We start from the raw sequence: 17,780 nt of genomic DNA on the forward strand, positions 1-17,780 counted from the left end.
CCAGGGGTGACGTACTACTATGGCAGACCCTGTAAAACAACATATTTCACTGCAGCTATCCGGTGTATGTGACAATAGAACATCGTCCATGGTTGGTACTCTACAAATAGTCACGCCGGGGAAGAATTTGGCTAAAACAGGAAATCGACCTCACCATCCACTACATAATAATGAAAACTCATCTCCAGCAATGCCAGCTCTCACAGTCTATACTCTAAACACACCACTCTGGGAAAAGGATGCCTGAATAAAATAGCCCTCCGTTAGAGTTGATACAAGGCTTACATAAGCAAACGGAACATCTAAACCATGACATTATCTCTATCTGAGTAAACCACAAATGTACACAGAGGGAAGTGGATGGGAAGCATAAATGTTTGGATGATGATGAGTCCCCATGCATTTATGTATTAGCTGAGTTTTAACTCTGCAGGTGAACAAATCTGGTGTGTGTGTGTGTGTGCATGTGACTAAAAGTGTGTGTGTGTGTGTGTTTGGAGAGACTTGCCGGTTGCCTCTCTTTTTGGCCAGGGCCAATGAGTTTTGTTCTGGCGCTTATTAAGTTATAGCATCCATTAGAAAGCAATCATGGCTAATGCCCCCGTGTGTGTGTGTATGCACGTGCATCTACGCACATGAATGTTAATGCAGTTACAGCCATGTCACTAGAAAACGTTCCCCCTTAGCACTGAGAGGCAGAGAGAGGCTGCTACATCTACCACCCACATCTGGGGGTCTGACCTCTGGTACCCTGTCCAGACCTGGGCTACACGGGAGAACAGCGGGAGGTTGGAGCCATATGTTATCACCTCACACACACCCATGAAATGAGGAGATCAGATGGCCAATGACTGTTACCACACCACATGCATCAATAATGGAGGACATGAAACCTGATGAGGTTTCTTTGAAAACACACAAAGAACACCTCTATATCTATCATTGGGAAGCTATAGGGGCTGGACACAAAAGCGTGGTTTTGGATAAGAATGGCTCCATCTTTAAAGACATTTTATCACTTTATAAATTATGGACAACCTTAATAGAGAATAGCCAGTGAACGAACCATGAACCTTTTCAGAGGCAGAGACGTATTTTACAAAATACAGTAGGAAAGGTTCAAATGGGATGATGTTCACATATTATGTGCTTTTACCAATTGCCTTATCTTCTGAAATTACAACACATATGTTCACACATTCATTTCCACACAATAAGAAAACCCAAGGACCTTTAGCTCATACTACCCATCAACGATCAGTAACAGTCACACAAAACACTAATCATCTGTCCAATGACAGCTATGGCAAATTTAGCTCTGAAGCCTTGGGTCTGACAGGGTTTAGAATGTTCCCCCCACACACACACACACCTCCCCCAGTCTCTCTAAACATTTTCTTATTGGGCATGTCATGGCTGACCTCGATTGTTTCTCAACCACATCAGCCACAGTCAGACGCATTCCACCTCAGACGGAACGAAACACTCCGACAGAACAGATGTACTCTGAAATGGCCTCCGATGCCCCGCCATCACAAGCCAGTTCACAGACAGAATACAGACAGTCGGCTCAGGCACGATGAATGGAGATTCTGAATCATCAGACTCAAACCACTGCAGGTGTTCAGTGTTGGAACCAGACGCAAACGTGCACAGATACACACACACACGTATGCATGCACACAAACATACACGCACACCACACACTGTAGGGTATTTTCACCATCTATGGTGAAACCCCAGTCATTCAGGTATACGCTCATGTTCCGATGTGTAATCATGTGTGTATCACTCCTATAATTGTGTTTATCTGTCCATTCCTTTCCCCATGGAGCCAGTGTTGATGTCACACTGACCAACACGTGACAACAACCATCACAAGCTTTTCATTTGCTCTGAAGTAGGCCCTTCAAAATGCACTGACTGCCTCTCAATATGGGGGGACACACTCTTAAGCCTCACACACACACACACTCCATACCCCATTATGGCTGTTTACTGCTGACTCATCCAGGCTAGTTTTAAAGGCCACCCCTGGTCCCTTTTTACTCATTGTGAATGGGAAGCCGTCGACCATCGTTTCAGATGCAGCGCAAACACTGTCCCCTTTTACAGCAGCAGACAAACAAGTCAGTCCTCTAGAATAGACACAAAGGTATGGGTAAACACAGGCTCTCGTTCTCTCAAGGGTCCCTGGTCTCCCCGGAGAGGCCATTACAACGTGTTAGCTATGTCACACACTGACACACACATACGGATGTGGACACACACACACACACACACACACCTCTATGTAAGAGAGTGCCGGGTACCAGCAGCCAATACAGTTCTGACCCCACTGAGCCAAATAAAAAGTCAAGAAACGGCAAGTGGATGAGGTCTGCTTGTTTCTCACACAATTATCCTGTGATTTACGATTGGGATAGATGGGAGCTGAAGTTTGTTGACATTCCCGAGGCTCGGTTAGCCTCAATCTGAAGCCATGGGCCGTATGTAACTCAAAGTGCTGATTTTGGATCAGTTTCGCCTTTTATATCACAATGAATAAGATTACATCGACAGGGGGAACCGGATCCTACATCAGCACTCCAACTGAGAGGCTTGACACATACGCTCCAGTTCATTCCCAACAAATGTCATAAATGGTTTTGTTTCTAAAAAAAAGGGCATCTTTAAATCGTGTGAAAAGGTCGATCAAGAGATGTTACTAGAATGGCTTGACACCTGTCCTTGGTTAAGAATCATGATGGAAGCTTATGTTTCCAGGTTTTAGCAATAAAGAAAGCATTTTCTTCAAAAGTCGATGAACGCTTGCTTGTCACATATCCTGTCATTTTCTCCATCCATGCACCTCGGTTGGACTGTGAGGCTGCAGCAGCACACTGTTCACATTGTAGCTTTTCTCATCACAATTTTGTGGGATAAAGTATGAAGCTTCGATGCCAAAAAAAAAACTCTCAAATGACGGCAGACACATCAATCTTCTCACAAAGAGTTTGCATGTGAAACGTATGACCCAGTTACTGCTGAAAACACACTGCTTAAAACTAGTCTTAAAGTCTTAAAACTAAATCCAATCTGGGGTGTTTCCAACTAACTTTTATGTCCACCAGTTTTGTCTCTTAAACTTAATCCTTAGTGGACACATGTATCAAAGGGATAGATGCCAACGCAATCAAAGATTAAGGTTATATTTAAAAGAGTTACAACAACCACAGTTCTTACAAGCCTGTGTTCCAAGAATCTGTCACTGCCTAAAGACTCTGTTGAGAAATATAATCCATGGCTTTATTTTGTGGGCCAAACCTGATTGGCAAACCTTGGAATTTAGCAGTTAGTGACTGGAATAATGTCCTGCTAAAATGTTCACCTTGGAGAACTCCCGTAGAGCGAACCCAGCCGTTTTAAACCACAAGAATGTGGCGTTTTAATGGCATAATTTAACAGGGTAATACTGTACTTTGTCTCTAAAGGCAAAGGAGTAATCAGATTCCACCAACACCATCCATTGACAGTTACCACATAAAACCCTTTTATTGCCTATAAATGGTGTTGGGGTATTAACTTTTAATGTTGCTTTTGAGTGGGACACTAGATTCAGAAGGCAGTCAACCACAACATGACAAGGATTTAACAGTCGTTCACATTTGAAATATGTCTTTCACATTTGAAACTATGTTGGCAATCATTGCAGCTATAGAACAAATGCATTCATATAGCCTACACAGCTGTCAAACTGAAATCTTGCTAATCTCAAAATGACTGTGCTATCCATCAGAGACAAGGCATTTGCCTTGCCCCATTTTCAACAGGGCAACTTAGACAGACTCAGACCGAAACAGGCTCATACTGGCTTGTCCCATGTCGGAGAGCCCTCCAAAGACCTCTGCTGTCTTTTTCGAGTTTCCCACGTGCTGTTCTTAGCAAGATAAATGTGTAGCGGGACTATGGGAGGAATGCATTCACTGCTACTCCTAATTGATGCGAGTGGTCGTAAGCAGCAGTACAGACTGTCTAAACAGAGCCAGGGGTTAGAGATGGTCGAAGAACTCAGGCCTCACACTCAGGCCTCACACATCATTACTGCTTTATGGGCGCCTCTGGGTCTCCCCACTGTGTGTGTGTGTGTGTGTGTGTGTGTGTGTGTGTGTGTGTGTGTGTGTGTGTGTGTGTGTGTGTGTGTGTGTGTGTGTGTGTGTGTGTGTGGGTGTGTGTGTGTGTGTGTGTTGGTGTGCGTGGGCATGTGCAGTGTTGTTGCTCATTTAAATGTGTGTTTGCATGTGTGTGAGTATGTGCAACCCCAGTGCTGAACAGCACAGAGCGGGAGATAGACTGGCCTCTGGGGAATTGGGTCCTCTTCCCAAATGAAACGAGTCTTGCTGCAAATGAGGTGGAAATGCTCCCATGCTGGGACACACTGGGGCTGGCCGTTGAACAGGAGGACATTCCTCAGCAATTCATTTTGACCTGAACCCAGTATGCTAGCTGGGTCGATGAATGGAAGAGGGAAAGGAGGGGAGAGACGGGGAGGAGAGAGAGAGAGCAGGAGAGGACTAAAAGCATCATATTTGATGAGGGGATGGCAGTAACCGGTTGTGATCCCTGTATGCTTACTGCCAGCGGCTTGTCTGTCAACAAACTGGCTGTTCATGTAGACATTTGGATTACATGCAAAGTGGTTGGCAGGACATTGTGAGTGGATAATATGTTGTGCCACCATATCACTGGTTGGACTGGCATGACAACATTTACAGCACTTCCACTGAAATATCAACTTTCAACATATTGTCTCATCTGAAAAAATACTCTTAGTGGGATTATAACAAATAGGACATTTACACAACCAATCCAGTGACTCCACAACACATTTGTCACACAAAAACACACTTTCAACTGGCTCCATATACAGTTAATGACATACATTAATATCAAACGCTGTACAGGAATAGAATGGGGGGGGGGGGGGGGGGATCATGTCACTCAGAAAATGTTTTCATTCATCCATCGCGGGGACACATGAAGCACGACTCTTTTAAATCCATCAAATCAAATCTCTCCACTTCACAATCCTCTTAAACTAATCCCCAGGTATGTTTCAGAGGCCGCTGGCCTCAAACTGGACAGCACCAGCAACACATCTGCCGAGTGTGAACACTTTCACTTGGCCAGAAGCTGCCCCAGGCTGCCTGTAAAGTAGCACCGCCTTGTAGCATTATATAGTGAATCATTACGGCCAATCATAGACTCCCTGGTGATAAAAAATATATGTTGTTAAAGAATAACAGAGTAAAACTGCAATGCTATTACATAGCATAACTGCAATGCAATTGTGTTTGTTTGAGACAGAACAACGCAGTTCGACAGGAGAAAAGAAAGCAACAAACATGTCCTGTTCTATAGTCCTGTTTCTGTGTTTCTGTCGCCTCTTTGTTTACTCCGATAATAGACAGAAATAGGAGCCGTCACTCAAGTCAGTGGTGTTTTAGTGACAGCTAAGGGTTCTGTTGATAAGGGTGTGTATGCAGTACTGTCACCCCCTCATACGGTGATTGCTGTGGGGCTGGCACATGTGGCCAGCTCTCCCCACACCAGTCCTAGAGAAATAGGGGTAGGGGTCCACGGGAGCCCCACAGCTGGCTGTACAATGGAGCTGGCCACATCCAACCATCCATACATCCATCCATCCACAACACACACGCACACACACGCACACGCATACGCACACGCACACGCACATGCACACACACACACACACTGGGGGAGAGCCAGGGACAAAGCAGTAATGATGTGAACACACACACACACAATCCCAGCAAGGGAGCACAATCCATACCCCACCATTGCTGTTTCTATGGCAGGATTAGACTCACTGCTGGGGGAAACAGACTAATCTTTAATATGGCTAAGAGGGGACGAAATACATTCCAACACACACCTCCCAGACTAGCTTGTTGTACCTCTCCTTGAATGATCGGGCACATATTCCCTCTGTTATCAATCAGAAATAAAGCCTCCTTACAGGGCCTAGCCCCGTGCCGTTGCCCCAAGCAACAGGGCACACAATTGCTTTCCTTTTCCCTGCACTGGCTAGTAAAGGGACCGTGTAAATCAGGATCATCTCCTGCAAGTAGCCTCATTCCCGAAATAAGAAATGTAGCTAACGCTAGGTTACACGCTCATCGGAACCAGTTGGACAAACACAGCTCACAGCAAGCGGACCCCGATTTAAAGAGGCACAACCGGTCAAATATGATACCGCTACAGTCCACGACGCGTACGCAGCAAGGAAGCATGCACACTGCATTTAACTTTGCGGCTCCTTGCAACTTAAAGGACACACCTGGCTGAAATTCACATGAAATGACAAGAGGAAGAAAACACATTTAAGCCCAACACAATGGCCTACTATTATTGGGTTGCGTAGAAGCCTATGCACCAGATGCAGAAGCTTGATGCCCCCAGTCCACAAAAAAAAAAAATACTGCTGAATTCCCATGTCTTAAAGGGACATCTCCTGTCTTAAAGGGACATCTCCACTCTTAAAGGGACATCTCCACCCTTAAAGGGACATCTCCTGTCTTAAAGGGGAAAGAGTGGTGGTGTTATGAGCATCTAGCTGTTCTCCTTACCATGCCTGAGGTGCTGCATCCTGGTGTTCTGTCTTCAGTTGACACACATGGTAATTCTGCTGCACGCTGCACCGCACAGCAGCTGCTGCAAGCCACTGATCCCACCCACGATAAAGTTTACATCCCCAATGCAGCCCTCTGCTCGGTGTGACAACTGCGCAGAACAGCGATCGCCCTCTCTGTCTCTCTCTGAGCCTCTCTCTTTCTATTGCACTCCCTCTTCCTCTCTCTCTGACTTGCTCTACACACAACCTCTGCCTGTCCTCACTCTCACACACTGTGTGTTTCTATCACGCTGCCTCTCTCGTTCTCTCTCTCTCTCCCTCTGACAACATGCACACTGCTGCCTCTCAACGCCGTTTATCACTCTTCCGCCTCTGTCTCTCTCCCTCTCTGCCCCTCTCTCGCTCACACTCGCGTTACATACTCTGCCGCTCTCACACCGCCTCTCTCCCTGTCTCTCTCCGTCTCACTCTCGAGGTCCCTCCTCTTTCTGTGCCTCAGCGCTTTTCTCCTGCTCAAGCTACATGACGTTTAACATGTGTTGGGGGGTGTAGGGATGGGTGAGATGGCTGCTGGCTCTGAAGGTGGCACTTTCCTCTGGGGAGATGAAGGGGGGTGGGTGATGATGAGGGGGGGGTAGGGTAGGAGATATGGGGGAGGGGTGGGTGACAGCAGTGGGGGGGGGGGGGGGGTTCAGGGACGTGAGTGGGGGGTTCAGGGACGTGAGTGGAGCTCGGCTTGAGATGTTTCTGACTGAGCTCTTTTGAGAGAGAGAGAGAGAGAGAGAGAGAGAGAGAGAGAGAGAGAGAGAGAGAGAGAGAGAGAGAGAGAGAGAGAGAGAGAGGGGCCTGGCTGCCTGGGACAAACTCCAGCCCATCTGCCGCAATCACAATCAGTCTCAGCTGAATGGCTGTGACAAACCAAAGCCCCGAGCCTCTCGATCAGGACGCCTACGAGGGTAGAGGGGGGAGAAATGGGGGAGAAGTGGAGAGGAAGGGGGAGGGGACCCCTCTCCATTGTCTCCCCCCTCCACTGTAAAAAGGGGGCAGGCACTGGAGGGGTGAAAGGGAAATCGAAAGGGTCCTGGCTGGCGAAAGCAGTCCTTGTTCAAATAAAGAGGAAGAGAAAGGACGAGCTACTCCCAGCCTAGCCAATCACAGTCCCTCTGCCCAACATTCACTAGTCGCTAATGTCGCTAAATGAACAATTACGCTAAACACATGAGTAATTAGTAGCACCACAACCAAAGGGGACAGAAGCGGATGCCTCCTAGTTGTAGCTGGGCGAAAAATAAACACGCACATATTACCGCATTTTGGGTCAGAGAAAGTTAGAAGTTAATCAGATGGTGGTAAAACTAGAAACGCGCACATTCCAGTGAGAACACGCAGGATCTGAAAGCCAACATTTGAACTGGTTAGAGGGCGCAACATCAGCTGGAAAGTTTGTGACGTGATCGTGAAAATCTTGGCGTGTCAAGACTACACACTTTCATTACTGGATCGTTGTGTCCCATAAAATTGACAGTGAGAAACCTACTCATCATAATAACAGGGAAGATTCACGGCGGCTTATTATGTTGAATATGACCGAAGTGTCATGCGTATTGCATTTATCATAAGTTGCAGATGTGTCTTACGCACACACACACAATCTGAATATGTGGTGAGGGTCTAATTTGATTTCTAGAGCAGGTGGTCACCAATTTAGTCCCATTGTCCTGTTTGGATAAAAAAAGATAAATGGACTCAGAAGTCAACAGGAACGGATACATAATCAAGAAATATTGAGGAGTCGCCCCCACTTTACTTCAATAAACTGCACGCCCCCCAACGTTGAGCGACGGCCATGTCTACAACGGGATCCAAAATGGACACACAGAAAGACAGCTTGTCTGTAGTGAGACAGAAACCAGCAGACCAAGCCTAGTCACTCATAGCAGTGGGAGTCCGACCCCCCCGAAACAGGAAGCTCTGTATGTTTGGACATCCACCACATGGAAATTGTTTTAAAAAGTGTAACAACATGTCCAGGTGTGAGTTGTGTGTGTGTGTGTGTGTGTGTGTGTGTGTGTGTGTGTGTGTGTGTGTGTGTGTGTGTGTGTGTGTGTGTGTGTGTGTGTGTGTGTGTGTGTGTGCATGCTTGTGTGTGTGTGTGTGTGTGTGTGTGCATGCTTGTGTGTGTGTGTGTGGTGAGTGATCTTCTACACTCGTTAGGAATCCCTGATTACTCTACTGCCTGTAGTGTCAGTGACAGATTCCAATGTTTGGAAACACATGGGTGCCAACATACCCCACACACACAACCTGACTGGTTCCACTAACACCACCACCACGACTACTACCTTCACCAACAGGCTAGCATTCCACTGAAAGGCGGGTGGTGGATGGTTGTACTGCTGGGAGAGGAAGGGGAGGGGGAGACAGGGTTGATAAGGGGTGATGTTGGGGGGAATGGGAGTTTAGGGGGGGCTCTCCTCCTCTCCTCCTTGGTAAAAAGCAACCATAATCCCCCAGCAATCACACATTAATGTCATTAATCCGGGAGGGCTTATGAAAACATGTGTGGACGGAGGGAGGACAGAGGAGGTTGATGACATGCGTCACTTAGCTGAGCGCATTACGTGACCAGTTTCTGCCGCCATCGTCGTCAAGGTCTGTGTTCCCCCCCCGGACACTCGTTAATCAGGGGGCGATAATCATGGGATAAAATGCAATGGTGTGTGTGTGTGTGTGTGTGTGTGTGTGTGTGTGTGTGTGTGTGTGTGTGTGTGTGTGTGTGTGTGTGTGTGTGTGTGTGTGTGTGTGTGTGTGTGTGTGTGTGTGTGTGTGTATAAATGTTCCCCCCTTCCTTAATCTTCAGGGCCTCAAACACTATTTACCACATCTTATTGGCTCAGACAAACACAACTGCCAAGCATTTGTATACATTTCTGAATGTCTGAACACTAAATGAGGTACGCTAAAGTCTAAATACCCTTTTGAAACTAAAACCAGAAGTGTTGATCGCATTTTTTTTCACCTTTCATACTTATTTGTCAACAGACTACCCCCTTGGGCTGTTTGTACGTTGAGACGAGCGGTGGGAATGCCATAGTGTAGACATGGGCGTTTATTTACCCAACACACACACAGGCTACCCGGCTCGGGCTACACTGCTCTCAACCCCCTCCCTAGACAGCAGTCAGGCTATGGAAACCATCTGAGCTGTGATCGTCCACTTTGGAATGGCCCCACCGACCGCAAACTGGGACAGCCATTTAACATTTTGTTTGGGGGGCCAGATTGAACGTGCAACACGATGAGTGGGATCTGTGATAATGTGCCTATGTCATGTTCCATTAAGCAAGGGGAATGGGTTGGCGTGATACAGTGGGGCAAAAAAGTATTTAGTCAGCCACCAATTGTGCAAGTTCTCCCACTTAAAAAGATGAGAGGCTTGTAATATTCACCATAGGTACACTTCAACTATGACAGACAAAATGAGAAAAAAAATCCAGAAAATCACATTGTAGGATTTTTTATGAATTTATTTGCAAATTATGGTGGAAAATAAGTATTTGGTCACCTACAAACAAGCAAGATTTCTGGCTCTCACAGACCTGTAACTTCTTCTTTAAGAGGCTCCTCTGTCCTCCACTCGTTACCTGTATTAATGGCACCTGTTTGAACTTGTTATCAGTATAAAAGACACCTGTCCACAACCTCAAACAGCCACACTCCAAACTCCACTATGACCAAGACCAAAGAGCTGTCAAAGGACACCAGAAACAAAATTGTAGACCTGCACCAGGCTGGGAAGACTGAATCTGCAATAGGTAAGCAGCTTGGTTTGAAGAAATCAACTGTGGGAGCAATTATTAGGAAATGGAAGACATACAAGACCACTGATACTCTCCCTCGATCTGGGGCTCCACGCAAGATCTCACCCCGTGGGGTCAAAATGATCACAAGAACGGTGAGCAAAAATCCCAGAACCACACGGGGAGACCTAGTGAATGACCTGCAGAGAGCTGGGACCAAAGTAACAAAGCCTACCATCAGTAACACACTACGCCCCCAGGGACTCAAATCCTGCAGTGCCAGACGTGCCCCCCTGCTTAAGCCAGTACATGTCCAGGCCCGTCTGAAGTTTGCTAGAGAGCATTTGGATGATCCAGAAGAAGATTGGGAGAATGTCATATGGTCAGATGAAACCAAAATATAACTTTTTGGTAAAAACTCAACTCGCCGTGTTTGGAGGACAAAGAATGCTGAGTTGCATCCAAAGAACACCATACCTACTGTGAAGCATGGGGGTGGAAACATCATGCTTTGGGGCTGTTTTTCTGCAAAGGGACCAGGACGACCTGATCCGTGTAAAGGAAAGAATGAATGGGGCCATGTATCGTGAGATTTTGAGTGAAAACCTCCTTCCATCAGCAAGGGCATTGAAGATGAAACGTGGCTGGGTCTTTCAGCATGACAATGATCCCAAACACACCGCCCGGGCAACAAAGGAGTGGCTTCGTAAGAAGCATTTCAAGGTCCTGGAGTGGCCTAGCCAGTCTCCAGATCTCAACCCCATAGAAAATCTGTGGAGGGAGTTGAAAGTCAGTGTTGCCCAGCAACATCCCCAAAACATCACTGCTCTAGAAGAGATCTGCATGGAGGAATGGGCCAAAATACCAGCAACAGTGTGTGAAAACCTTGTGAAGACTTACAGAAAACGTTTGACCTGTGTCCTTGCCAACAAAGGGTATATAACAAAGTATTGAGATAAACTTTTGTTATTGACCAAATACTTATTTTCCACCATAATATGCAAATAAATTCATTAAAAATCCTACAATGTGATTTTCTGGATTTTTTTTCTCATTTTGTCTGTCATAGTTGAAGTGTACCTATGATGAAAATTACAGGCCTCTCTCATCTTTTTAAGTGGGAGAACTTGCACAATTGGTGGCTGACTAAATACCTTTTTGCCCCACTGTAGATAGTCCCGGGAATTGAACCCACTACCCTGGTGTCACCTTGCTCTACCACATGAGCTAAACAGAAACACAAAACCTACAGCATATACAATGTTATAAAGCAATAAATACTGTAAAACAAATCAATACTGAAATGATACAGCATGGTATAATTCATTACTAGCACCCAAACCCAATACGTGTTGACTGAGTCAGTCTGGTACTTAGCTGGAGGTGAATAGCACAGATGCAGCTACTGTGACATCCAGAAGCATACTGCGCCAGACCAGCACCTCCTCTATCTCGCCACACATCTCAGTACAAGGATGTCTCTCCAAACGGTCAAAAGCGACCGTGTCAGTCAAAACAACTGCATGCTGCGGTGAACACGTACAAAAGAGCAAAAAACATTGTTTAGCCTACTAGCTCACCTTGAGAATAAAGCCAAGGAACTCCACTCAAAACATCCCAGGAAATAAATCGCTCGCCCAGTACACTGTACATCTAAAGACTCAAAGCATCACAACTGTAGATGCCACCCATTTTGCTCAAAATAGAACAACATAGCGGCTCAAGCGCTGTGATGTGTGTACGTGGTGCCATAGTTAGCATGGCAGGCCTTGTGAGATTAATGGTGTGGAAGCCATCGGGTCGGCTGGGTAAACACCCGTGTTCATTAGTCATTGCACAAGGCCACAGTGACCACTCTTCTTCACCGGATCTGATTTCTCCACAAGAACAGTCCTAATACCTCCTCTCAATGAACCTACAGTACTGTAAGCAGCACAACAAAACGTCCCTTTATTATAATGTTGTGTAATGTCGTTTACTTATTCAACCTATTTAACCAGGAAAGACCCCTGAGGTTAGAACAGAGCCCTTCTTTGTACAGCCGACCAAATCAAAACAAATCAAAAGTTTATTTGTCACATGCGCCGAATACAACAAGTGTAGACCTTACAGTGAAATGCTTACTTGCATGCTCAAACCAATAGTGCGAAATAGGTATTAGGTGAACAATAGGTAAGTAAAGAAATAAAACAACAGTTTAATGACAGGCTACATGCAGTAGCGAGGCTATAAAAGTAGCGAGGCTACATACAGACACAGGTTAGTCAGGCTGCTTGCGGTAGTGTGTACATGTAGATACGGTTAAAGTGACTATGCATATATGATGAACAGAGAGTAGCAGTAGCGTAAAAAGAGGGGTTGGCGGGTGGCGGGACACAATGCAGATAGCCCGGTTAGCCATTGACCTCGGTCATGCAAGAATTGAACACAAGCACACAAACACACTTATCTTCCGTAACAAGATGCTTTCAAACCCTAAATAGATGACCACTTAGCTTATGCTTGACCTTGAGTACATCATAAAGAGAAATGCATGGCCATCAAGGACGCTACTGTGGTACCGTGTGGACTGAATGGTGGGGGTGGCGAGTGGATAAAGGCCCGGCATAACATTTCAGTCACTAGCCTAAGTGCTTTCCTTCTCCACTGTACAATGGCACAGAGATATTACGGCGAGTTAAGACGACACTCCCCTTCAGAATGTATTAGCGAAGCGCTTCATTAACCCGTTCGATTAACCCCTTCCTCTCATAAGCGCCATAAAACTGATGCATGTTTTTAGCCAGGCCTGGCCATACTGATAAATCACGGGAGACCCTCAGGGCTCTTACAGTTAGCCTACAGTTAAGCCTCGGGTTAAACCAGACCGAACGCTGCGTTCAATTGGGATCAAGGGTGAATGCAGCGTTCCGTTTGGCTTCACCAGGCTATCTTTCAGTAGCCACAGACATAAACAGCACTGGACCAGACTGGGTTGGTGTTAGTGGTTGGAGATCCGTATAATGTACTGTGGCAGTCATGGCCGACTTGTGTTATGGGCCAACAACAGTGTCAGGCTTGAACTAATTGGCCGAAGTGTTTTCGTCATCTGGTCTGTTTATATGAGTTCATCTTCAGTTAATAGATAGTACAGTGCAGTATTGGCCAAGAAGATGCACAGCTCTCCACGGTACTCTGATTAAAGACGAAGCAGCTAAGCTAAGGCTAAGCTAAGACTAAGCTTAGACTAAGCTCAAGTTAGCTTTATGCTAAAAACAGATGGAACATACAGGCTAAAAGCACATGCTGCATATTTCCCCAAGCATTGTTCAGTTCTCTGTTTAGAATTTACTCTTGAGTAGCTCAAAGTACGCTATTTTCATCAGGGCACACTTGTAAGAGCTTGAAATAACAACCACTGATTACTAAAATAAACATATTTCACCGAATCTAATCAAATCCAAAAATGTATTTGATGGGAGTTTTCTGAGGGAAAAAGAGGGGGGGGGGGATCTCTCTGCAAAACATTTCTATAGAAAACCAATGGATTCATTTATCTCCAACTATGGTGGGGGAACTGACCTCTAATCAATGCATTAGGCTAAGTCTCTCACTCACAGGAGGGCACATAAATACACAATTGACCTTATTAGGTCTCTGGTGGGGGGCTTAGCATTATCAAATGAAAGCATTAGACTGGTCAACTTATCCAATTACAGTTGTCAAATGCAGGGCCTTCACCCAAGTGAGATGGCTGCAGAACAGAGCCTTGGGGAGCGAAGTTGCATTGTGGGCCATACCAAGGGAAGGCTCGGCCCTATCCTCATCATCTGGAAAGGGAGAGATGGAGAGAGGCAGAGAGGGCCGCATACTTCCACACAGGATTACATAGCCTTTCATCTACCGGCAGCGGCGGTAGGTGAACAGAAGGATCTTTGAGGTCGAGACATGCCTTGTAGTAACATCAGTGAGCCGCACAGCTACAGTCACAAGCCGTTAACATCAGTGGAGGAAAAGCCTCCTCCGTTAGCCTGCTATCATCATCGTGGATGAACACACACGAACATAAACATGAACACACGTGCCCACACACACACGGGATCTCTTTCAATGAAAGTGCCCCTCAGTCTGTGCCCAAAATGGAACTCGAATAAAGATATATTTAATCATGTACTCAACTATGAACTGTTTTTGATGATCATAGCGCGGCCTTAAGGGTCTCATACTGAGACGCTGCAATTTCATGAAGGGAGGGATTATTGCCCAAATAAATTAGAGGGAATTCAGAAGGAAAATAAGTCCAATTACTATGGATGAAATCCCATTTTCAAGCTAAACTGGTAAATGAGCACTGCTCTGGTGGCTATAATTCACCATCTAAGCATAATCCAGTACTTGTGAGTAGTGGCAATGTCCTGATCAGGCAAGGACACACACAGACAAATGAAGGACAGCTATGGGAATATAATATACATTTCTTCCAAGTGGCTGAACATTAGAGGACGATAAAGAGTTGCTTTTTACTACTTTTAGACCCAAAGAGACATACATCCAAACAAAGATATTTCAAAATGGACAGATAATCTATCAAAACCTACTGCCAGACCTCCCACTTCCCTCAAATGTGGAGGGATAATTCCTCTCTAAAGATGATAAATAGTTTATTGATCAGCAGATGTCCTGGCTAATGTCCATTCGGGAGGGGCTGCAGATGCACGACTTGCCGGTCCTCATAGCCTAAGAGACTTTCCTCCATAGATCGCCAGCAGTGTGCCCATTCTCCCCTGCTCCCCACCCCACCCCCTGCTACCCTGAGCAGGCCCCCTGCCTGCCTGCCCTCCCTGAGTCCTCCAAGGTGTGGAGGGGTCACAGACAAATAAAGACACACACCATCTGCTAAGGGTAAGGCCAGGTGAGACCAGCTTTGACCACTTGGCTGATCAATGGACAGAGTTCTACATAAAATGTAGAACACAGACACCCAAAGGAAAGTCAATTGAGATTTAGTATGCAGTGAAAAACACTTTCATTACATAAGATAAGACCACAGGCAATCCCAACCATACACGCAGACACATGGACAGAGTGCAAGAAGGAGGGGATGAAGGGAAAAAAGGAGGAATTGGCAGAAAGAGGGAACAAAAACTAAATCTGCATTGTTTTAATCCAAGGTCAAGGAAGATTATATATTTCTGTTCCCTCGACACAGCAGCTTTTCAGACAGGGCACGTGACCTTCCACCCGAGCCAGTCATGCTTTTTAGTGTCCTAAAGCAGCATCCATATGTCCTCATCCAAATCACGCCTGCTCCCATTCAATAGCTCACTGTCTAAACAGAGAGAAAGCTGTCACTCACTTCACTTTCACCACATTCCCTCTCTATTTACATGTAGAGATAGATGTACATGACATAGACTTAATGTTGTTGTTTGGCCAAATACATCTACTGTGAATCTATCTTTTTGGCCAATCATTTCCACATACAATCAACCTTTATCTGATACGATCAGAGAGAATCCAATATAACTGCAACAACCACAAGGAAAGCTTTTATGATGCATCATGACATGTCTCGTCTTGTTTAGAGGTTTTCAATCTGATGTTGACACAGGGCTGTGGAGCCTTTGTTTGTGTTTGTCATGGACGTCATCAGAGTTAATGAAATAATGAGCGATGCCGCGACAGTACCCCACTGTGGTTTTGTTCTGTGCTCCCTCGGCCAGTGTTGCTGTGTGTGTGTGTGTGTGTGTGTTGTGGAAGGGAGTGGATACAAGGAGGACTATTTTATGGAACAGATGGGTTTGACATACGATGAGAACACTGGCAAAAAAATGTTTTTGGAGAGAGCTTTCTTGTATTCGTTGGCAGACATTATCATATCTTTTAAAGTGTTTGATTTGTAATCTGTTTTTAGCCTGTAATTACAATACATAACAATAGCGAAACTGTGGTGTAGATATTGGGGGGATAGAACAGTAGAAGGGTGTCCGGGGCTCCTCCCCCGGAATTTATTTTGACATTTTAAAACGCATTTCCTGCTATTTATACACAGTTTGACATGACTTATTATGTCTCTCTTCAGGGGTATATGGAGGGGTATATGGAGGGGTATATGTAGGGGTATTTTGAGGGGCATATGGAGGGGTATTTTGAGGGGTAAATGGAGGGGTAATCTGAAAACACAGTACAAGTGGAAGTATAAGTGGAATAGAGCATCAAATCGTATCACAGTTTATTGGTCGCGTACACAGTTTAGCAGATGTTATAGAGGGTGCAGCGAAATGCTTGTGTTACTAGCTCCTAACAATGTAGGAAACAACATCAAACAAAGGGCATTTACAATAAAGTATGGCACGCAATATTGAAATCAGGTACAATATCCTACATCTGTGTAATATTACTCTATAATGTGATAGACTGTATAAATATAATTTTGCATTGGGCCTATAGGACACAGAAATAACAAGCCCTGAAGTGGAATCCAATTCGTTCTCTCTCCAGCTTCTTGATGGATTGATTGCCTTAATTTTCCCAGGAAGAAAATGAGGAATATAATGTAAGTCCTCTCGATAAAGTAGCCGTAAGACACAACGTAATAAAGGGAAGGAGGCGTGCCTGTCTTTATCAGTCCTGAGTTTCTGCTTTAGCCCAACAAAAGAATGTATGGAGTCATTTATCACTGTCACTAACAATGTCGAGCAACATCAGAGGAACAGCGGCACAATCCCTAGGATCTGGCCTGTCAGGTCTGTCAGCGTAGCTGTCTATTCCAAGGAGGTTTATTACCATGAATTTGAATATTGTAATTATATGTACAGTTGAAGTCGGCAGTTTACAAACACTTAGGTTGGAGTCATTAAAACTCATTTTTCAACCACTCCACAAATTTCTTATTAATTAACAAACTATACTTTTGGATGTATTTCAAGGCCTACCTTGAAACTCAGTGCCTCTTTGCTTGACATCATTGGAAAATCAAAAGAAATCAGCCAAGACCTCAGAAAATACAGCTCAGGAAGGAGACGCGTTCTGTCTCCTAGAGATGAACATACTTTGGTGCGAAAAGTGCAAATCAATCCCAGAACAACAGAAAAGAACCTTGTGAAGATGCTGGAGGAAACAGTTACAAAAGTATCTATATCCACAGTAAAACGTGTCCTATATCAACATAACCTGAAAGGCTGCTCAGCAAGGAAGAAGCCACTGCTCCAAAACCACCATAAAAAGGTCAGACTATGGTTTGCAACTGCACATGGGGACAAAGAGCGTACTTTTTGGAGAAATGTCCTCTGGTCTGATGAAACAAAAATGGAACTGTTTGGCCATAATGACCATTGTTATGTTTGGAGGGGAAAGGGGGGGCTTGC

The 17,780-nt window shown here is 45.2% G+C and overlaps 1 protein-coding gene across 3 annotated transcripts in view; it reads right to left on the minus strand.

Annotated features, from left to right (window-relative positions):
* LOC139373192 (nck-associated protein 5-like) overlaps window positions 1-17,780 on the minus strand; it is a 160,385-nt gene that overhangs the window by 96,169 nt on the left and 46,436 nt on the right. Inside the window, exon 1 of one of the 3 annotated variants that reach the window (XM_071113374.1) lies at window positions 6,630-7,057. The exons of 1 other annotated variant lie outside the window; for it this stretch is intronic. Coding sequence is in view for 1 of the 2 variants with exons in the window: in XM_071113376.1 (XP_070969477.1) it covers window positions 6,630-6,632 (3 nt within the window). In the remaining variant the exon portion in view is untranslated. Of the gene's footprint in view, window positions 1-6,629; window positions 7,058-17,780 lie in introns of those variants that run through there. One more of the 3 variants, XM_071113376.1, reaches the window with a different exon arrangement.

This window comes from Oncorhynchus clarkii, chromosome 18 (assembly GCF_045791955.1).
Source record: "Oncorhynchus clarkii lewisi isolate Uvic-CL-2024 chromosome 18, UVic_Ocla_1.0, whole genome shotgun sequence".
Taxonomy (NCBI): Eukaryota; Metazoa; Chordata; class Actinopteri; order Salmoniformes; family Salmonidae; genus Oncorhynchus; species Oncorhynchus clarkii.